The following is a 23,889-nucleotide window of genomic DNA, read 5'->3' on the forward strand; positions in this document are numbered from 1 at the left end:
GATGAAGATGGCCTTTGGTGGGAGGATTTAACAGAGTTGTTTAGCTTTAGATATTAACTTATTTTTGCTTATAATATGATTTATACCAAACATCTGAAACCTGTTACCGCAGAAAGTGTTTTTATTTATAAATTTGTGACATAAAATAACTTCTTATAGCTGACTATGTGGTATATGGGCTTTGCTCATTGTGGAAGGCTGTACATTTACCTATAATTGTTAATGTCTGTGTCATTTTCATCTTTTGTGGATAGTTGTCTCATTGGCAATCATACCACATATTCTTTTTTTTTATATATTTTATGGGTTTGTTTATTAAACAAAATGATTTATCATGTTTATATGAAAATTATGTTCACAAAATGTATTGAAGTGGCCAGATAAGAATTGTGACCTTTGCTGATTAGGGCCTTATCGTAGGACTTCTAGTGTATGAGTCATATGATGCAATAAATGCAGGATCCCCCTTTTAATTAATTCAATTTAGTATAATTAACTCGTTCGCAGTTCCTGTTCTCTCTATAATTGCAGTAAATAATCAACATGTGTGTTTTGTAATATGCATTGACCTCTTTGGCATATGAAAACTTTACTTCTGGTGATACTAATTAGTTTCCAAATAACTTGAAAGATTGGAATAAATGTCAGCCTAACAGGTTCTAACTTTATTTTAAGAATCACTTTACACTTACAACAAATAATAATTATAATGTGTAGAAATTGTTTCTTGATTTGCAGAACTTGACCACCCACTTACTTCATCACATTCCTGAAGGCTATAATGATTTTGGGCCATTGTACGACAGATGGTTGTATCCATTAGAAAGAGCCAATAGTTGGATTACAAGACAGATCGTGCAACATGGTCATGAGGAGTCAACAGTTATGCAAACATATCGTGTAAGTTTTAAATTTATTTTTGTCAACAAGTGCTAAAAAACAATTTGATCATTAAAAAATTGCGGTATAAAGAAAAAAAAAAAAATTATCGGCACAATATTTTGTCTTATAATGGGAATATAAATTTTCTGTTTTCTTATCATCTAAAATCTTTGAAAATTGTCTTTGATAAAACTTTATATTCACTGCAGCAAGAATCACAAGAGGTTCCGCGTCCATGTTACTAAATATTTGATCAAGATAGTTGAATTATAAAGGAGTAGGTCCGGTAAGGACTCATTTTGGCCTCAAATTTCAGTTTCATCTGACAAAAGATTTTGACCACTTTTTAAACATTTAAGGTGGTATGGGAGTCTAAAATAGAAATGATAGAATTTGTTCATACTTTGCCAAAACGTAGTATCTATTGATATATGTTGAAAAATATAATAAAAATGATAGGTCACCGCGCATTTTCTCAAGCTACAGGATGTGACAAAATGACACATTTTGTATGGATTATACAGGAAAAAACACCATTTTGTGATTAAAAAGTAAACAAAATGATAGAATTGTTAAAAAAGGAAAAGATAGCTTTCAGACAATGCTCGGAGAATATCAAAAGAAAAGATAGGGTCACTGTACGTTTTTTTCAGCTAAAATACAAAATAGGAAAATTCCATGTAGAATCCTTTAGAAAATGCATTGTTTCAGAGCTATACCTCCCCTTAAAATGCCAGTTTAAAAAAAAAACAAAAAAACAAACAATATTAATCAATATTTTCAAAAATGTTAATATTTATAAGTAATATTCTTATAAATTGGTTCTTTTTAATGAAAATTCATATTAAATATCTGCATTCCTGCATCAAATTTTGCTTATTTGTTAGAAAATCTGGACCTTTGGTTCTCTGTTTTTAACAATCCAAGATGGAGGAAGACACCCATACTACCTTAAGTGTCTATTTCACTTGATTCAATTAGTAAATGTGAAAGATTTTTACTGATTTAGTAATTAAAATTGATCCGATTCAAGCTCAAATATGCAAAATTTCTCAAATATGCCAAAAAAGGTCACTTTTCAGATCGTTTTTGTCGAAATTGAAAGTGGCCGCATCCTTGTTCATCCACAACCTCTATATATGTTATGTATTATCATAAAATACAACTTACATTTCAATATTAGGGATGAACATGAATGCGGCCACTTTCGATTTAAAAGGGAAACCGTCAAAAATTTAACTAAAATGATAGAATTTTGAAGTTTTCAGTAATTTAGCATGACTTAATGGTGCCACAACATGATATATGTCAATTGTATTGTCAAAAACAGCCAATTTTTATGTAGCAGAAGCATTCAACTGTCCAATAAATAACTTTTACAAGTTTACATTTTAACAATTTTGTAAAACTGTTATATTTTGGGGCCAAAAAGGGGTCTTACCGGACCTACTCCTTTTTAAGCCCAAGCCTAGGTGGGACCTTTAAAATTCATACTTTTAACTATTGAGATTGGATAAATTTGATAATCCACAAGTAACTATGTAGAAATCTGTTTCTTTATATGAAAAAAATAATTTTCATTAACACCTGTTTGTATATTTTGATTTATTCATGTAGGTCAATCCTGTTTGGTATGCAGTTGCCTTAGCATTGACACATCTCATTTCCATTTTCCACTGCCCCCTCAGTCAAGGTTTATTGACTTTGAAAATTTGACTAAGTTAACATGTATTTGATTGGGATTAGGTCAGTTCAATGGGAACCATTAGTTGTAGGCCAATGTAAATTGGTATTCAATTGCATAAGCATTTGTACATCTAATTTCCAGGGAGAATATTTGTCTATGCCCCCTCAGTCATTGTCTAACAACTTGTAAACTCTTGCTAAGTTTAAATTAATAAGTTTCTGATTAGATCAGTATAGAGGAACTACTTATGTGAAGTCAATGATAATTAGTAAGCAATCATTTCAATGGAGATTATATTTGCCCCTCCCCCCCCCCCTTTTTCCCACCTCTTCATGGTTCAGTTGTATTCGCATTGGCACATCTCATTAACATGGAGATTCTTTAGCCATGTACCTCAGTCATAGTTCGTCGACTTTGAATATTTGCATAACTTATGTAAAAGTATTGCTATTTTAGTTTCGACATTTGCATAATGGTAATCAAAATTAAAAAAAGGCGAGACATATCTCATTGATAATAGTTTATTTAAAGATGTCCTGCATTTTATTATTAATTTTCTTTTTCTTTCAGATTTATGATTGGAGTGTGTTTAATTTATTAAGCGGTACAGTTAAACAAGAAACAACTGATAGGCAGACATCACTTCGACGAATTGTCAAGAAGATATGCAATTCAGAAGAAGACTTGCTAAAAACCAACAAACATTCAAGTAAGACAATGCTTCCAACTGATCACATCAAAATAATCAAGGAAAAGTATTGCAAAATATTCAGCAATTCTGACATTGAAATGTGCGACATTGATCCAGTTGTAGAATCAATACAAACAACAACAAGATACGACAAAACCAAAAGAAAGGACATTTTCTTTGCCACAGAGTCCCATCAAATTTCAGCAAGATCATGTGATTTTATAATTCATACAAGAGATCCTTCAAAGGTTTTTGGCAAAATAAAAAAATTGTACCGACATTCATTTAGGAACAATGTGTACACCTGGGTACTGCTGGATCGTTTTCCATTAGCAGAACAATGTGGACTATTTTGGTTTTCAGAAAACAAGACTTTAATGACAAATCTTTGCCTGTTGAGTGACATAAGCGATCCACTTGTTTCTGCTGTGGAAGAGGACAATCGTTGGTTTTTGAATGTATGATTAAATTAGTGATAACATCTATCGTACATAAGGATCACCACACATAAGAATTTTAGGATGTGTCTGTGCCTAATATGCAGGATACCTTTGTGTTTTTAAAACTTCCTAAATAAAATAAATACATTTTTCATGGACTGTATAAAGTGTGCACTTGCTTTCACAGTCATGACAGTGTAGGATATCTGTAGTTTTAAATTTTCCTAAATTAATGAATAATTTTGATGGGAACAACTTTAAATTGATATAAGCCTCTTGATGTATACATTAACAGTTTAAAATTTATTCAGATATTTCTAAATGAAATGAATAACTTTTTGTGGCAATCAAAATGTATGCCTGTACCTTGTGCTGGGTACTTTTGCTGTTTCAAATTTTCTTAATTTAAATACTTCATTTTTATAATTGAATAAGATATATCTGTCTCTTGTGTGGGGTACTTTTTGATATTATTTTTTCCTGATCATATAAACTACCGGTATATGTAAATAACAAAAGATAATAAAAACACCTTCTCAACACTTTATTTTTTAAGGGGAAATTGCATGAATCTCTATGTATGAAATAAGACCATTTGTTTTTCTGAGAGCTATTTAATAATAATAACAAATATCTTTGTTATGCCTTATTGATATTGATTATTAATAAAAGAATAGTGTGTATTTCTATTTAAATGCATGACTTAGCAGAAGTTGAAGTGAATTAATTTATTTAATAAAATTCCATTTTGAAATTAATAGAATTTGAAGAATTTGTGGAAACTATTCATATCCTGGATTTGCTTTGTGCTGTATTTTAACTGTTTTAACTTTTAACACAAATTTTGTTTAGTTTAAAGAGTAAATGTGTGTATATCTGTTTTATTATCTGTTTTATTATATATATAGTTTTAAGTTTTGTGTTATATATATTATATCACTATTTATAATATTGAGTTTGTGCTGGAAATAAATTATTTGATCTATATATATACATCTCTTATTTTACACATCTAGAAATTAAATTGAAAAAAAGACGTCTTTGTTGAATTACATCAATAACTCGTCATCTTATTATCACTAAGTTCGTCTTGAACATTCATTTAAAATGATATCAGCATCTGCAATATTTGGCAGTTTATATGTCATTTCAAAAAGAAAAAAAATCTAACACACACATGTGGAGCAGGATCTGCTTTAACAGTTCACCTGAGATCACCCCCAGTTTTTGGTGGGGTTAATGTTGCTTATAAAAAAGAAGATGTGGTATGATTGTCAATGAGACAACTATCCATAAAAGGCCAAAATGACACAGACATTAACAACTATAGGTCACTGTACGGCCTTCAACAATGAGCAGAGCCCATACCGCATAATTAGTTATAACAGGCCCCTATAAGGCAATGTAAAACAATTCAAACGAGAAAACTAATGGCCTTACTTATGTTACACAAACACAAACAACAACCACTGATTATGCAGGCTAGCACTTAGTCTTTAGTTTTCATGTTATGTTTTCTGTATCATTCTTTGTCTGTTTGTCATTTTATTTTTAGCTATGGTGTTGTCAGTTTATTTTTAATCTATGTGTTTGACTATTTCTCTGGTATCTTTCGTCCCTCTTTTACAATTATAATCAACAGAAGGAATAAAAATATATAATTTAATCACTGCATGATTTCATGGGTCAGGAATTTTATAACGGTCGATTACTGACACGTGTTATCAAACAAAATCTTTTTTTATCTGGATATATCAAATTACTCAAAACCTAACATAGTGTTTTCATCCAAAAATTAAGATATGGTATTTTTTTTTAAACCTGTTGTATGATGATTAGTTTTTATACCCACAACTATTTTGCATCACTTTCTATTGCAGTATTTTTTAAGATATCTTTGGTGGTGTTTGGATACACCCATTTATCTTTTGTCAAAGTTCATTTAGGTAACAAATTCAAATTATCATTCAAATAATTATGAAATTAAGTCTTAATCAGTTACATTTCAATATTCCAAGACATGAATGTAATTACATGTAGATTTATTTTGTTAAATTATTGTTGCAATGCTAGCCAGGGGAAGTAACTCTTATTCAAATCTGTTACTACACAAAGTAGATTTCTTCTAATAATTTTTTTGGTTAGAAAATTTGGTCGAGACAAGTCGAGAATAGGTTAAGACCAGTCAAGACTTGGTCGATACCAGTCGAGACTTGGTCGATACCAGTCGAGACTCAATTTAAAGGTCGAGACTGATTAAGCATTAGTCGAGACTGGTCGAGCATTGGTCGAGACTGGTCGAGCATTGGTCGAGACAGGTCGAGCATTGGTCGAGACTGGTCGAGCACTGTCGAGACAAGTCGAGACTGGTTGAGAAAAGGTCGAGACCAATTCAGATTTTTCAAGTAAAGTCGAGACTGAAGTCGAGTACAAATCAGTACAGTTAAGTACTGTCGAGACCAGGTCGAGCCAGGTCGAGTAAAATGTGTGCTCGATTTTACTGGTCGAGCACAAAAACTGGTCAATTCAGACTCTGAGGAGTTTGTAGTGTATAGGTCACGGTACGGTCTTCAACAATGAACAAAAACATACAACACATTCAGCTATAAAAGACCCATAAAAGACAAATGTTAAACAAATTTAAATGATAAAATTTAACGGCCTGATCTATGTCAAACAACAATGAATGAAATACAAATATGAAGCATGTTGTAAATTGTCCTTACTTTGCGTTTTTATCGTACACTTATTTTTCTTTTTGTTTTGCCAACATGACAAGTTGTTTCTAAAAAAATAAAAAAATAAGGCTTTCAACAAAAACAAAACTCCATTGCGCCAAGTAAATTCTCAATTTAGTTCTCCGGCACAACCTATAGAGGGGAGCAAACAAATTCAGCTGAAATGAAGTTACCCACTGCGATTTCAACCTGCAAAGAGACCTAGAATGATCATAAGAATGAGAAATAGTATGCCAATAAATAAGCTGTAGATGTTTTTCACAAGGACAGAATGGACAAAACAAATCAGGTTGTATGCCATCATTGACGACCACAGCAACCGGTCTCGCGCAACGCCTGAATTCCAAAGACTTTTTGACATTCGAGATAAACATAAACAACTTCTCTCTACCAACATGTTGGTTTTGAAACTCCTTACAGCTAAATTGCTTACTGTATGCAAATCACCTATTATCGATGTCAGAAACAGCTAATTGTTTACAGAAGTGTATTGATAAGCTATATAACTACGGTGATAAATGGAGGCTCCCAATAAATATAAAGAAAATTAAATCAAAAGAATTTTTAATACATAAGGAAGACTTGTATGAAAAGTTATCTACTTTTAATAAAATACTGTTGAACGGGCTAAAAATTACACATATGTAGACATTTATGAAAATGCAAGTGGAAGCTTTACGGAGGCTAGAGAAGATAAATATAAAATTAAAGGTGTTCAAAAGCTTTATTTTAAGTATAAAAAGAATTTCAACTTATAAAAACCTTAAATAAACATACTTAAGATAAAGATAAAAAAGCCAGGTCATTGATATATCCCCCAGAACTAGAAATTAAAAGAACAGACACGGCATCCTCCGCCCTGTTTTTAGACTTATACCTCCAATTTGACATACAATTTCATTTCAGTACCAGAATCTATGACAAACGAGACGATTTTAATTTTGAAGTTTCCTCCACCTTAGTAGCAATATACCAATTTCACTTGCATATGGGATATATACATTTTCCAACTTATTCCGTATTCAAGAGCATGCAGCAACTACCCAGACTTTGTAAAATGTCTCTAGTGTCTGAGCAGAAAGTTTGTGAACCATGGGTATGTAAAAGAACCTCTCGTCCTTTTTCTAAAAGAAAATTTATCGAAAGGTATCTAGATCTCCATAAAGTTCATAAACATTCCGTATCAACTTCTTAAATAACACACGATGTTCTAGAGTGTATAGATTCTGGGTACTGATTTTGTTTATCATCTTAATAACGTGTTATAGTATTCTTTTATTTGTATTTATGAATATTACTTTTACTGTTCAGTGTGTTTTGGTAGTATCTATTTGACATGGCTCTGTACTATATTTCTTGTCATTCTGTTATTGTTTAATGCTAAATTTTGTATTCATCTTTCAATTTTGCTAAGTTAATATGCTTTGTCTATATGCTGTTTTTTGTTTCTTTTTTTACATATGACGTGACTCTGTACTAAACATCCCATAGTTGTGTTATTGTTCTAATATTGTTTGTATTGTAAGATTTCATTTTTGCTAATATGCTTTGTCTATGTGCCTTTTTGTGTTTCTTTGATACATATGATGTGGCTCTGTGTTTATACATCCTGTCATTGTGTTATTGTTCAAATATTTGTTTACATATTTGTTTGTTTTTATAGTGATTAAGATCAAAACACAATATTGACTGCTGTACCCCTATTTTTGACATGTTTACTATTATATAAAAAAAAAGAAGATGTGGTATGATTGCCAATGAGACAACTCTCTTCAAGAGACAAAATACCACAGAAATTAATAACTATAGGTCACCGTACGTGTCTTTATTTTGTTCACACATTGTTGCCAATATAATGGAATTTTATTTGACTGTCATACAAGTGAGAGTTTTAGATAGCTATTTGACAGTTTTTATCCATGTGTTTGATGTGTTTGATCTGTTGTTGTTACCTTTTGATTACGGACTTTCCGTTTTGAACTTTCCACGGAGTTCATTATTTTGTGATTTTAATTTTTACATTATGTGAAACATGTGATGCTATATCGGAGTGAAATATGGGTAGCTTCAGTGATAAATAAACTATAAAGGGCAATAACTCCTCATGTTGACCTATTTGTAGATCTTACTTTGCTGAGCATTATTGCTGTTTTCAGTTTATCTCTATCTATAAAAATATTCAAGATAATAACCAAAAACGGTAAAATTTACTTAAAAATTACCAATTCCGGGGAAGCAATCCAACAAACAGTTGTCTGATTCGTCTGAAAATTTCAGGGCAGATAGATATTTACTTGATTAACAATAATACCCATGTCAGATTTGCTCTAAATGCTTTGGTTTCAGAGTTATAAGCCAAAATCTACATTTTACCCCGATGTTCTATTTTTAGTCATGGCGGCAATCTTGGTTGGTTGGCCGGGTCATCCACACATTTTTTAAACAGGATACTCCAATGATGATTGTGTCCAAGTTTGGTTAAATTTGGCCCAGTAGTTTCAGATGAAAAGATTTTTGTACAAGATTACAAAAAATTACGAAAAACAGGTAACAAATGACTAAAAAGGGCAATAACTCCTAAAGGGGTCAACTGACCATTTTGGTCATTTAACTTATGTGTAGATCTTACTTTGCTGAACATTATTGCTGTTTACAGTTTATCTCTATCTATAATAATATTCAAGATAATAACAAAAAACAGCAAAAATTTCTTAGAATTACCAATTTAGGGGCAGCAACCAAACAACCAGTTGTCCGATTCATCTAAAAATTTCAGGGCAGATAGATCTTGACCTAAAAAACAATTTGACACCATGTCAGATTTGCTCTAAATGCTTTGGTTTCAGAGATATAAGCCAAAATCTACATTTTACCCCTATGTTCTATTTTTAGCCATGGAGGCCACCTTGGTTGGTTGGCCATGTCACCGGACACATTTATAAACAAGATACCCCACTGATGAGTGTGGCCAAGTTTGGTTAAATTTGACCCAGTGGTTTCAGAGGAGAAGATTTTTGTTAACAGACGACGCCGGACGACGACGGACGACGGACGTAAAGTGATGAGAAAAGAATTTGGGGATCACTGTTTTACTTGTCTGTCCATCCATCCGTAAGTCCTTCCATCCGTCAGTCTATCCATCCGTCAGTCCGTCAGTCCCATGAATATTCTCGTCACATTTTTCTCAGGAACTATGTCAGGGTTAATATAAGTAAGTTATACCGTGTGATGCGTTTTCAGATTCATCACTCAACAACTTCCTGTTTACCGAACACTTGTATCATTTTACACATGATAGCCAAGTTGAAAACTTTCGTCACATTTTTCTCAGGAACTACAATACAAGGATTTCTGAAATTTTGTTTCAGGGTTTATATTAGTCAGCTATACTGTGTGGTGGCTTTTCAGATTCATCACTCAACTTCCTGTTTACCGAAATATTTCGGCGGGTATCATCAGCGAGCAGTAGCTCACAGTTTTACTTGTTTAAAATGTTTAGATATTATAAATATCTGCTAGAATCTGATAATATCCTTCTCTCTGAGGATCTGAATGTCTCTAGTTCACTAAAGAGCTTTACCACAATGAGTTGGTATAGTTGTAATGTAATATAATAAAATATCTTAATGTAGATTTAAAAATTGTTTAAATATAAAAGATGAATATAAAATCACTTATTTACAGGAAATTAAAACAGAAGTATTCTTGTATTTGGAAATCATAACTTTTCAATAATACAATTAACAAACAGCATAGAAAAAGTTAAGAACTTGCAGATTTTTTAAATGAAATATTTGTATGGACAAATACATCTTAATTATAAATGAGGATAAAAGGCGACTGCTCGCTAAGTTTGGAGTCAGTGCACATAAATTAGAAATAGAAAGAGCAGATATGCAGGAATTCTACAATTGAGAATTGTACAACACTGAATTTGAAGATGAAATTCATTTCCTTCTTCAGTGTCCTGGTTTAGAAAATAAATTATCTGATTATATAAATAACTTAAACAAGGTTAACAACAACTATGAAATCCTCCAAAATATATAACAATTAATATGGTAAATGTCATCTGACGATACTGTTTGGCAAGCCGTTCTCGTCAAAACTATGTATAAACCTTTTTTTCGAAAAAAATACACACTGAGATTTAAAAACCTAAAATAACACACTGAGAAATCGAAATTACACACTGAGATTTAAAAAAAACAAAATACACACACTGAGAATTCAAAATTACACACTGAGATTTTAAAAAGACACACTGAGATGAAATAAATTGAAAAACACACAATGAGAATTGTTAATTACACACTGAGATTTCAAAAATACACACTGAGATTAATATGCAAATTACTAATGAATATTCATGAGATGAATAATTCAACAGATTAATATCTTGATCTCAAGAACTCTTGTCATTATAATGAAATGCGATTCCTTCAACCAACATTCGTAATAAATTTCAAGACTTAACATCGCTCATATTCATAAGTTTGTTGCCTATAATTCAGATCATTACTACCAGTAATTAAGCATGTGTCTCTTTTCAAAAGTCTTCCAACTGTTTCCCTGATTTCGCTAGTTAATCTTTTATATGTTTGTTACATTTATATGCTATAATAGACACTTGAGTAAAAAAATTCACTGCATTCTTTTGCAGATTGTTCCAATGTTTTCTTATAATTTTAATAAATTTTTTCACCATTTGGTTATATTTTGGAATAAGAGTTATTGGGTATTTTTCTTGTTCTTGTATTTCTAAAGGTTTTTTTATTAATAATTTGGAACCAAATCGAAGGACTAACGAGTTATGTCCCCTTGTTGTTTTAAGCTTGTAATAGATTCAGATTAAGTATGCTAATTAGATATGTGCGCAAAAAAAAAGTGCGCACAAATCTCAGTGTGTAATTTCAGATTCTCAGTGTGTAATTTTAAATTCTCAGTGTGTAATTTCAAATTCTCAGTGTGTGTTTTCAGTTTATTTATTCTCAGTGTGTCTTTTTGAAATCTCAGTGTGTAATTTTCAATTCTCAGTGTGTAGTTTTCAATTCTCAGTGTGTAATTTTCAATTCTCAGTGTGCGTTTTTCATTTTTGTAATCTCAGTGCGTCTTTATGAAATCTCGGTGTGTAATTTTTAATTCTCAGTGTGTAATTTTCAATTCTCAGTGTGTAATTTTCAATTCTCAGTGTGCGTTTTGAAGTTTTTAAATCTCAGTGTGCTTTGTTGTAATTCTCAGTGTGTAAATTTTTCGAAAAATGGTTTAAACATAGTTTTGACGAGAACGGCTTGCCATAATACTGTTCTATAAAGAGCTCTCCCATAATATAGATGCAGTTTATACACTGTACGGAAAGATTCGATTTTGTTAAATTGTTATAATAATCAAAGTAATTAATATGTAATCACTGATATGAAATTTTAATTGTTCTGCTCAAATCATTGAGCTTCATAATTGACAATAAAAGACCTCGTATTGTATTGCTCTGGAAGAGTAGCTACGTCGGGGAAAAGGGAGAGAGATCTCGTAATGAAATCCGTACATGGTGACGTACAATTCGATATACCTTCATTAGTGGAATGCGATTATATTCCAAATAATCGAGACACAATCCCGACACTAAAACTTTAACTACATATTTCCATAGATATAAAGATTTGGTTTTGAAGTTTGGTTGTACCTGTAGAAATCTTATTCCAAACGAAAATGTTGTTTACCGTGCCCGGAAATTTAGATACGATCCTGGTAAAGTTATCGATCCCTTAAATAAACTAATTCTAAAAGCACTGAAATTAGATTACTGAACATTGGGTTTTTTTTTGTGAAATTATTTAATTTTCTTATCAGTTTTTTTAAAGCAAACTACAAATTATTGTTATATACATATTCACATTCAAGAATCTACATTCAGTCGATACCTGTATCTTGGCATTGCACAATGTCATGTTTTTCTCTGGCTGTTTATGACGTCTTTATACAAAATCCATTTGATATTGGATGTGTACTGATTGATAATTTAATCTTACATGCATGATTGTTTTATGATTTTTTAGTGGCTTTGAACTAGCTGTCAGTAACTGCGAGTACTATAAGATCTGTACGCAGTGTCTTTCTAATGTTGGAATAAACACAAGTACCCGGCCACGCCCACTCTGTGTTTTTGTTAGATGTATTTCTATTTGTATCCATCTGATGAGTAAAGCCTTTTTAAATCGATTTTTACACTCCTGTCCCAGGTTGGGGGAAATGTTAGGATTCTGCTAACAGGTTAAACCCCGCGGGCCCAGCAACGTATCAATTTTGCTTTGTATCCAAGGTCGACGTCACATCTGCAACGTCAGCTTAGCTTAAGTTGGTAACAAGAAAACTTCAAACTGTAAAGCTGTTGTTTATCTTATTAGAGTTACATAATAAGAAATCGTCCCCACATTTATGGTGCCGTGACTAATTGAGGTACCCAAGTTCAAATCAATAAGAACGGGCAATCGTAGGGACTTTTACGAAAATTTGACGAAGCAAAAGAAAGTTCTGAATTCGACAGAGAGGAGCTGTTAGCCACATACGAAACCTTATAACAGAAAAAGAAGGTACTCGACACACTGAATGAACAATATGTGAATGCATCGGAAATAGAGGATTCACATTGCCATATTAATTCCTACGTCAAGCTATGCTGACCCGTTCGCTATTTCTAACAACCGCCGTATGCCAAATTAACATTACCTACATTTAATGGCAATATATTAGAATGGCCAAGCTTTTGGGATTCTTACGATCAGCAGTTCATTAAAACCAAACATTGACAGATGTTCAAAAGTTAAATCATTTGCAGGACCATTTAGAAAACGAAGCCTCTCAGACAATTGCCGGATTTTCTCTAACGCTAATTATGCCAAAGCCGTAAATGTTCTGATAGAGAGATGTGGACCGACGCATAAAATTACGCAAGCACACCTACAAGAACTGCTTGATATTACGCCACCCCGAAATGACCTCATAAGCTTGAGAATTTTTTATGACAAAATGGAGAGCTTAGTTAGAGGTCCTGAATCGCTTGTATAAAACCAGGTTCAATCCACCATTTTCTACATTAGAAAATGCCTGTACCAAGTCAAGAATATGACAGTTGTTATCCATTCGTTCGATGTGTTTGGACTTTTGATTTTGCCTTTTGATTTTGGAATTTCCTTTTTGAATTTTCCTCGGAGATCAGTATTTTTGTGTTTTTACTTTTTTTGTACAGACACAGGACTCGTATGGTAATTTATTAGTCCCAATTATAATCAACAAACTGCCCGGAGAAATTAGAAAACATCTTGCTCGGGAGCATGGTTCGACAAATTGGCTTTTACGAGATCTTCAAACAAGTGTACATAAAGAGATACAAATAATGGAAGCGGAGCAGTTATACATACATAAAGCGATATTTCGACTTCAACCTTTTTCGACGGTTCAAAATCACAAAGAAAACAAAATGCAAGTACAAGAAGTGCAAATCAGCATTTACCAACATGTGCAACGTTTTCTTGCATTCAACGGCCTGTGCTATCATTTATATTTGATATTTCTTTCATTTTGTATTTTTTATGAATCATTTGTTTGAGTGGTTTAGGAATACATTATTAGCTCCTAATATACTTTCTTGTTTGAACTCAATCGACAGTTAAACTAAACTGTATATGAAAATAAGTAGCTGTAGTATACTTGAAGATGGGACAACCCTCCATCAGAGACCAAATGACAAAGACGTTAACGACTATAATTCACCATATGGCTTTCAACAGTGAGCAAAACCCATATAGCATAGTTAACAATAAAATGCCTCAGTCAGAACACGAGTATGCGACTGTCGTACACGATTGATTAATCGATACTTGCTTCACGACTTGTAGTAAAGATGTCATGCCTATTCAGAACGATAACAATGATAGGAAGGTCGATGGAAAGGACATACCTACTACCATTGAAAATGAGGTTATGGCAAACACTATTATAAATTTTGGCTTAAAACAAGCCATCTCCAACCCACTAAAGAAGTTTTGCAAAATTTATCATAGAGAAATAGTGGCACTCTTCAAACAGACGGCATTTGCTTTATCGTTCTTATACTGACCGGACGTGACTGCGTATTTATTCATCTCGTAAAGCAAATAAAACTCTCCACATTGGCAATTGTTCTACTCATGGACGAGTAACGTTATGGTATGACACAATATTTATCGTATAGTCAATAATTAGTGGTTCATTCTAGTGTAACTAAACGTAGGTTTAGATTTGATAACTAAAATGCATTATATTAATATAAAACTGATACAAACAATGGACGTTGGAAAAATATAATTACCTATTATAACCTTTCCTGTCTTTATCCTCTGCCTTATATCTTTAATCTTCATCTCAAATTTATTCCCCCAATAATACCTCACATAATCCTTTTCAAATCGCTCTAAAAAAAAATTGAAGAAATATGTTTGATTAACAGGAGACAAAACCTGAACAGAAATTTGTAACCCTATGTTTCAACACTTTTGTTCATAGAGTCATACCATTTAAATTTGTAATTACAATTTGTATCCACGTTCATATTGTTTCGTATCTAGAATTGTCAGATTTTGAACAAACAGGCATGCCTTAGCCGTAAACAAATTATTAGTACGTTTTATGTATAATTAGGAAATGTTATTGTCATTGTCAGATATGTGAAAAATTTACAAATCAATCAAATATGCAAAATTAATTAAGAAGCTCTCCAATAATGGAAACGGTGTTTTATTTATAACAAAATAGAAATCCATTTAGGTTTAAGTTAGAAATTTGATCCACGATTAAATAAGTTGCTGTATTATAATATTACTCTAAACATTTTATATAACTTATATGAAAATGAAAACAGTTGTGAAGTGTTCATTAGTTTACAAGATTGAACCGTCTGACTCTAATAGGTTTTATGCTCCCCTTTATAAACTTTTCAGTATGTTTTGTGAGTGAAGGATTTTAGGAATTGGTATCTGAAATGAGATGGGATTTAAAACTATAATTTTGTTAAAGGGATGAATGTCAAACTAACTTGCGTTTTGAGTAATATGACTATGAAACCATATACAAAGACATTTATTTATCTTATTCCCGATTCAGCAATATGATTGTAAAAATATGACAATGTCAATGGTGAGTGTGTTATATTATCTCAATATTGATAATCCAGAGGTATTTGACAGTTACCTGGTCTGATGAAATAGCATAGCCAGCAGAGACTATTTCTTATTTCGATTTTTTATAGATATCTTTTCTTAGAAAATATGAGTGTGATTTCAAAAACGTTTTTCTTATATATTTTTAGTCTCAAATGGTGTTATTTGAAGCATTAACACCGCTGAACCAGATTGTTTCGTATGAACATCCTCTGAAGTAAAGGATGTGTAGTGCATTTGGTAGAAATATCAGCTGCCAATGCAAAAGAATTTTTGTAACATACTGTGGATTCATTAATATTCGTTGGATACCAAATTTCGTGTATTAAGTGGGTAAAGGTGAACCACGCAATTAAATTTTTCCCGAATGTCAAAATCCCTATACGCTTGAATGCAGACTTTGCCAAAACCATGAAATTAAATATCCACAAACATGCACATTTTCCCTAATTCACGAAAATTGATACCAACAAAAATATACAAAACCACACAATTACAAGGCAGCATAATACATATTCAAGGTTAATCCAAATGTATCAAGCAATACAGGCTGTTGAGCCTTCAGTTTTTTTATCATTAAACTAGTTTTAAATTTTCAAAATCGCAACAAAATACGATTTATCTGAAGAAAAAAAAGAAATAGCATAAGTTTTTACATATTTTTTTATTTCACTAATGGCCAAGGATTTCACTCACAAAAACGTACAATTATAATAGCTAAAAGATAAATATACTTGTATATTCATATTTTGCAAAATTGATATCAAAATAAAAGAAAAGGGCTGAAAAAGTTATATAAGAAGTCTAAGATTTAATCTCTTAAATAGTTTTTTTTTATGGTAAACTAGTTGCTTAATATAGAATAATACGTATATCGTGACTGGCTATTAAGTGAGAGGAATTTTTATAAACAAAATCAAAACAAGATTATGCAAAATAATTTAGGGGGAAAATACATCCTACACAAAAAAATCTTAGAGACATATACGTTTAATAAATCTGAGGCGAATTATGACCACAAAAGGCTTCAAACAAAAACGAAGTAAATTTATTAGTTTCTTAAAGCTAACATCAGCGCTCTGAGATTATTAAAAATGCACACTCTTATTCATTTTGGTGGTCTTGATTTGACTACGTCTCATATCAGAACACATAGATGTGTTATATCACCAAATCAAAGTACGTCACATCCGGTTGCATAAGAAAAAGGGTCGAAAAAAATATTCTCTTGAATTTGACAGTTGTAGGAAACTTATGCTACATTTCATTGTAGTAAAAAACTCTTTGTCAAAGAATAATATCTTGGGTGTTTCAAAGCACCATTATTTTTTTATTTGGTGTTTCAATAGAACATCTTTGAAACTTGAGGTTACGTGGTTCATTAAGCTAGTACACAGGAAAAAAGTGTGAACATTTGATTGGTTAACTTCCAGTGATGGTTACTTTCTTATAAGCAATGAAACAGTATGTAAATTGTTTTCTATAGTACTGGACAGGATAATACTTTATTCATGCCGTGTATTTCTTTATTTGAAACAAAGATAACCTGTGTACAATCTTTTTGAAAATGCAAGTTTAACAAAGACTTATGAAGAAAATCAATGGTGGTATTACACCTGGAGGCAAAGTAAACAAATAGTATACATACCTTTAATATCCTCCAATTCATGCAGAGCTTTCTCTAACTCAATCTGCCTCTTGTGGTCCAAACTATCTGTTTCTATTGCAGTTAACTCGTTTTCATGATCAATAGAAATTCGTCGTGTTATATCATGAAACTGTAAAAATTGGTTTTCAAACTCTGTCTGATCGATGCGAGTGTCACATCTATGTGCGGACTTATTTCTCAGGATGCGTATTCGCTCTATATCGTCCGAAATACTTAGATCGTAGTTGGTAGGTAATTTTCCCCATCCTTGGGTAGGTTCGTCTACGCATGTAAATGTTCTAAACAACTTATAAAGCATCGAAGCATCTAGCGATTCGTAATTGTTACTAGATTTTAATGTATTAACCTGTGATTTCTCTGAATAGTTCCAATGAACGCCTGGTTTTATACATAAATTATATAACATCGAAGGTGAAACTTTTGATTGTAATATATTTCGCAGTAATTTTGGGAAAAACTCTGTTATCACAGCACTGATTTTACTGTATCTTTCCCGGTCTTGTAATTTTATATGCTCAATATTAGAACCTTCAAAATAAGGAAAACAAGACAATTAGTTGAAGAAAGAGTTTATTTTTTAAGTATTATCTATTCAAGAACATAACGAAGTTAACCAACAAGTATGCACATGTTTGTAAATACATTTTTATAGTGTTTTGAAATTACACAAATGGTCCCAATTTTTCTGCATCGGATGCGCATCAATGTGTCTTCAGTGATGCGCCCCAGGTCAAAATATTTGAAAATTTAAACCTTATTAAAATGATACAGACCTATAATAGGTATTTGCTCATTAAATTTAACATGTTATACATCTTGACCCTTTATTGTAATGCAAAGTGTCATTTAATTGCATAACAATCGGCAAATACCCGTGCATTTCACAGTCTACATAAGAAAATACCTGTACCAAGTCAGGAATATGACAGTTGATATCCATTCGTTTATGTGTATGAGCTTTTGATTTTGCTATTAGATCAGGGACCTTCCTTTTTGAATTTTCCATGGAGTTCAGTATTTTTGTAAAAAAAAATCATTATTTTGTATTGTTATATCCAACATCAAAGAGTTGTTTATGTTCTTTTTTCAAAGATAACTAGCATAATCGAAATGTCAAAATTGGTAAATTTATAGATCAGTCGAAATGTCTGGTATTTAAAGGTTTATGATCAAAAATACGTCTCTATTGAATCGAAACATAGACACATTGTATCAGACAAACAAATTATTATTATGCTAAGAACGGAAGTGTCGTTTTCAGTTGTTCTTTCTAAAAAATCTGTTTCAGAGCAACTTTAATTTGAAGCACGCCTCCAAATCAATTATACTGCGTAAAGTGAATTTATATTTAAATGGATTGAATGAGAACATTTCTAAAATCAATGACTTATGAATAAACTGTTATTAATGGATGTTTAATCTCAGAGGCGGATTTAGGGGGGGGCGCCCCCCCCCCTTTTTCAGAAAAATGTTGGTTGTTTATATAGGGAATCACTGAAGCGTGACGGAATCGGGCCCCCCTTAGGCAGTCAGTGGGCCCCCTCTTATTAAAATTTCTAGATCCGCCACTGAATCTTTTAAGGACTATATTTATACATGAATACCACAACAAATCTAACAACGAATAAATACATCGCTTTTGATTTCCTTATTAATTGTAATCATAAACTATTGTGATTGAACTAAAATGACAAAATGTTGACTAAAGATTCTTAAAGCTAATAGCTTCCAATCTATTAACATGGACGCAACACTTAATCAAAATCATAAGTGCTTAGTGAGTGAAATGTATTTCACACGACAACCACTTAATAATAAACTACTGACTGATGACAAGCACATATAGAACATAAGAACAAACTATAGGTATCAATTGAAAACAGCTTTAGTTTGTAATCAGGATTTGTTTTCTCTAAATCGATAAACGACTTTCGAACAGCGGTTTACTACTGTTGCCTTTTTGTTAACTCATCGGATGGATACAAATAGAACTTCATCTTATAACAACACAGATCAGACGTGCATATTACTTAAACAATAAGTAGCTGTATTCACAAAACTGTAAGAACATACATTATAAATAGTAAGTTAGCATCAATGCAAAAGGAAATGACAGCTACCGTCACTTTTGCATTGATTTTGGTTAAGTTTTCGCCTAAGTTTGTGTTTTTGTATTCAAAAGTGAAAAGTTTTTTAACCCAAATTTGGTAGAAAAAGTTAGTTACAGTCGCCTTCAAAGCACCGTTTGTTTATGATTTAAAGCTTTGCGATAAGCTCAGTTAAATAAGATTGAGAAATTGAACGAAAAATGTGACAAAGAAACAGCAGTTTAGTTAAAATGGTATGTTATATAAGGTGCATATTCAAGGGTGGATATTTTCGTTGCAAAAGCAAAAATTCCACCGAAAAAAATCCTACCCCCAAAATATAATAATTTAGTATTTTAAAAACATAATTTTTCGTCTCTACCCTCGGCGACACTTTTTTGGAGACAAATCACCAAAAAAGAAAATAATTTCATCGAAAAAGAGAATGTTTAGTACACATATTATGTTCAGACGTTTTTGATTTGGATGCTCCGTCTTAAAAACAGTTATAAGAAAAACTTTAAGAATATCATATCGATTCGGCTGTTAAATTCTTTTTTTAAATACTGTACTGAAAGCTGAAGTGAAATACCTTATTGATGTATTTCATGTGTTCATATAACAATTTTTTTTATGAAAAGTACTTGACGTCAGATTTTTTAAGTGCATGACTTAAAAAAAACTTAATTGTGTGTGTGTGTGTTTTTTTAACAAGAATTATGTTTGACATTTTTAGAAGATTTCCCCTGACAAAAGATGGCAATAGGTCATCTTTTGTAGCAACAAACAAACAAAAGAACTATGTCAATTGCACATGCTTTGATACTATATCTGCGCTTGAATGTTTACTTGATAACATATTTGTTCGCTTTGAAGAATAACTGTGCACCACTTATTGAGGACCTGTTTTTGAATTGTTATGAGTTACAATTTATGACTAAAATCAGCAAAGACTCATCGACACAACATTTGATACAAAAATTTAACAATACTTTTAGACATTTGAATGATATATTGGCTCCCAATAATGACGATTTCAGTATGTATACTAAAGAAATTTATCCTGTTGAACTTACTTTAAAAAAAAAAGCTAATACTTACAATGACCACTGCCCTTTCCTGGATCTTGATATTTATATCATTAACGGATAGCTTAATACAAAAATTTATGAAAAAGAGATGATTTTTCATTTCCTATCGTTAATTATCCATTTGTAGATGGTGACGTTCCCCTGTCACCATGCTATGGTGTTTATATATCCAACTTGTACGATTCGCTCGTGTATATTACAACGTATTAGATTTTAGCGAGAGAAAATTATGTGGTACTAAAAAATTATTACACAAGGGTTTTCGATATCACCATATCACAAAACTAGTCAAAATTTTTACTAAATTTTATCATCGGTATAAGTAAATCTTATTCTTTCAGCTATTTCATATTCAATCTGTTATGGTAATATTCTTTAAAAGCACAAAAATGTCAGTATTCACCTCAAAACCTAACAAAACCTTTAAACATACTTATTAAGAAGGAATATAGTTACGATACTGCTGTCAGGTCAATAAGATTGCATATTGTGGCTTTAATATTGATTCACTTATTTGGTCTTTGCATCGAAATTAAACACATTTATTCTAAAACCAGTTGTTGGCATGACACGGTTTATGTTCTTCTCATGTATTTCATGATGGTATAATACTAGACCCCTAACAGGAGGGATTGTGCCTAATACATATGATGAAATTATAATATTTCAATATTGACCAAATGTTTAAAATTATGTAAAATGTTGCTCAATTGCCGATAGTTACATTTATCTTTAAAAATACAACTGACGTATACTGATTGTAATGATGCTATGTGAATAATTTAATAGGTTTGAAAGAACTTAATTCATAGCGCGTAATCACTATACGATTGAAAAAAAATTGGTGGCGTAACTTGGGGATGATTTGACGAAGTATTTTATTTGCGCCTGTCCCAATTAAGATGCCTCAGGCCTTTGTTAGTCTTGTATGATTTTTAGTTCAATTATCTATTTCGGAGTGTAGTATGAACTAGTACATATTTTTTGTTTAGGGGCCAACTTAAGCACGGCTTTCTTCGGATTCTTCCGCTGTATTGAAGATCCTATGGTGGCTTTCGACTGTTTTCTACTGCTGTTGTCTCTTTGACACATTCCCGATTTCCATTCTCAACTTTAAGTATATTCCTTCATACAAAATAACAACACGATTGGTCAACGTGTTTTTGAGATCATGTTTATGACACGAACACGTAAATTGATGACATTTTTAGTCAATCAGTTTTTTATTTCATCGTTGAGTCGAAAAACTTTGCATATTAATAGGATTTCTTAAAGTTGTTATAGATTAAAGTTATTCATCGTTTTTACCTATATAAGAATATTTTTTGTGAATCGAAACAGTCAATCAAATAATTTACCTACACTCTCAAAGTCAACATTCTTTTCCGTTGCATTGTTGAACACGCGCAATGAATGCGTTATTCAACCTTTTACTTTTTCAAAAAAATTAAGTTGTGTAAACATGGAATTTACACAAATGACCACATAATTGATATTCATGTCAAAACCGAAGTGCTGACTACTAGGCTGGTGATACCATCGGGGACGAAACGTCCACCACCAGTGTCATCGACCCAGTGATGTAAATAGTTATCAAAGGTACCAGGATTATAATTAAGTAAGCCAGACGCGCGTTTCGTCTTCATAAGACTCATCAGTTACGCTCATATCAACAAAGTTCTTAAAAAGCCAAACAAGTACAAAGTTGAAGAGCATTGAGGATCTAACGTTCACAAAAGTTGTGTCGAATACTGCTAAGGTTATCTATGCCTGGGATAAGAACATCCTTAGTTTTTCGAAAAATTTAAAAGTTTAATCTTCAATTAAATGGCAAAGTCAAAACCTCAAAACCTCAAACATATCAAACGCATGGATACAACTGTCATATTTCTGATTTGGCACAGGCATTTTCTCATGTCAAAAATGGTGGACCGAACTTGGCCCTATAGCTAGCTACATATCTCACTTGCATGACAGTCGCATCAAATCTCAACTACTTCGATGACGCGTGAACAAAACAAACAGAAAATTCACCATCAATGTTTATAACCTTATTTTGACAAAATTGAACCATTCTGGCTGCTAAAAAGAATATTTCACTTTTTCATTTTCAGTAATGATTGAACAAAAAAATAGATATGTTTTTTTTTACATCTCGTAGCTATTATCCCTTTAGGAATCAAACAAATTTATATTTTGTTTTCTTTTCTTTTTAGGTCTTACCATCTTTCCGGGTAAAGACCTTTTGATTTTGTTTTTGTTTCCGCAAAAAAAATTTCTTGCGTAGTATGGTTGTTTCATAAGTTGTCGCTTAGATTTTTGGAAGAAGATATCGTATAATTTATACACTTTAAAAACTGACAACCGCGTAACCGAATACACTGAAATGCAGTCAACTTTAGCGTTTGATAGTTCATTGATAACATTCTGGCGTATCACAAACAAACAACTTGTAACGTCTCATTTGACAATGTATTGTTTACAAATCTTTGGTCAAAAGAATTAAAAAAATGTTTTGTGAATTTCAAATTGTTGTGTCGAAATATTATACTTCAGCAACATAATTATCGTGTATATAATGTACCGCATTATGAAACATATAAGGATAACATAAAATACATGTGCCGCTTTTATACATGATTAAGTAACCACTTTTAATTTCTTTCAATGTCGTAGTTACTTATAATAAGGATCTCATAATGCTGATCCATTACAAAAACATGAAAAAGTTATAATGGGTTGCATATTCCTCTTTTAGGGTTTTCATGTTATAAACCGAAGATACAGAAAGTTACGCAGTAGCTAAGCGTTTGGTCATTAAGAATTTACGTATCATAAACGGAGCAAATTGTCCCCGAAATATAGAAACAAAAACAAAAATAATAATCGTATCATTTGTGCACGTGAATGAAGACGTAGTATGCAATGTACTATCATGATCACCACGAAATTCAATTGAATTCAGTGAAGGCATTTTGGTGTAAAAACTTAAAGGATTGAAATGTTACATCGGCGAAGATTTTTTCTTTTGTATGTGTGGAGCTAAAAAAAATCTTATCGTAGTTTATAAGGAACAATATGAATATACTGTTTTCGATTTAAATTGGCTAAAACCCTCTCCTTTAATTTAATACCGTAAGAAAGTGATTGTTTTCTCTGTAACTATTTAGATATTCACAAATATATAGTCTACGTTCGAATTACAACCGAGAATAGAAAAACAGTTAACTTATAAAATGCATTAAGTATATCGCTGGAGTTTATAAAGTACATATCTGTGCCATAGTTTTCCATCTTTATTTTTCTCAAAGTATGGTTGGTTACATATTCTGAATTTACTCAGAATTTCGGGATTTTTGTCTCAAAATTAAGTAAATTGAATTACAAAAAAAATCACACTATTCTTAGTC

At 31.8% G+C, this 23,889-nt stretch overlaps 2 protein-coding genes across 3 annotated transcripts in view; one reads left to right on the forward strand and one right to left on the reverse strand.

Moving 5' to 3' along the window:
* LOC143075311 (uncharacterized) overlaps window positions 1–4,687 on the forward strand; it is a 22,155-nt gene extending 17,468 nt beyond the window's left edge. For both annotated transcript variants that reach the window (XM_076250684.1, XM_076250685.1), the window contains exons 4-5: window positions 739–900; window positions 3,140–4,687. In XM_076250684.1, coding sequence (XP_076106799.1) covers window positions 739–900; window positions 3,140–3,724 — 747 coding nt within the window. In that variant the 3' untranslated portion in view covers window positions 3,725–4,687. The remainder of the gene's footprint in view (window positions 1–738; window positions 901–3,139) is intronic.
* Window positions 1–23,889, reverse strand: part of LOC143077017 (uncharacterized) — a 61,633-nt gene that overhangs the window by 29,094 nt on the left and 8,650 nt on the right. Inside the window, exons 3-4 of the mRNA XM_076252906.1 lie at window positions 17,281–17,829; window positions 14,786–14,887 (exon numbers count right to left, since the gene is read on the reverse strand). Coding sequence (XP_076109021.1) covers window positions 14,786–14,887; window positions 17,281–17,829 — 651 coding nt within the window. The remainder of the gene's footprint in view (window positions 1–14,785; window positions 14,888–17,280; window positions 17,830–23,889) is intronic.

The sequence above is a fragment of the Mytilus galloprovincialis genome, chromosome 5, assembly GCF_965363235.1.
Source record: "Mytilus galloprovincialis chromosome 5, xbMytGall1.hap1.1, whole genome shotgun sequence".
NCBI classification, from domain to species: Eukaryota; Metazoa; Mollusca; class Bivalvia; order Mytilida; family Mytilidae; genus Mytilus; species Mytilus galloprovincialis.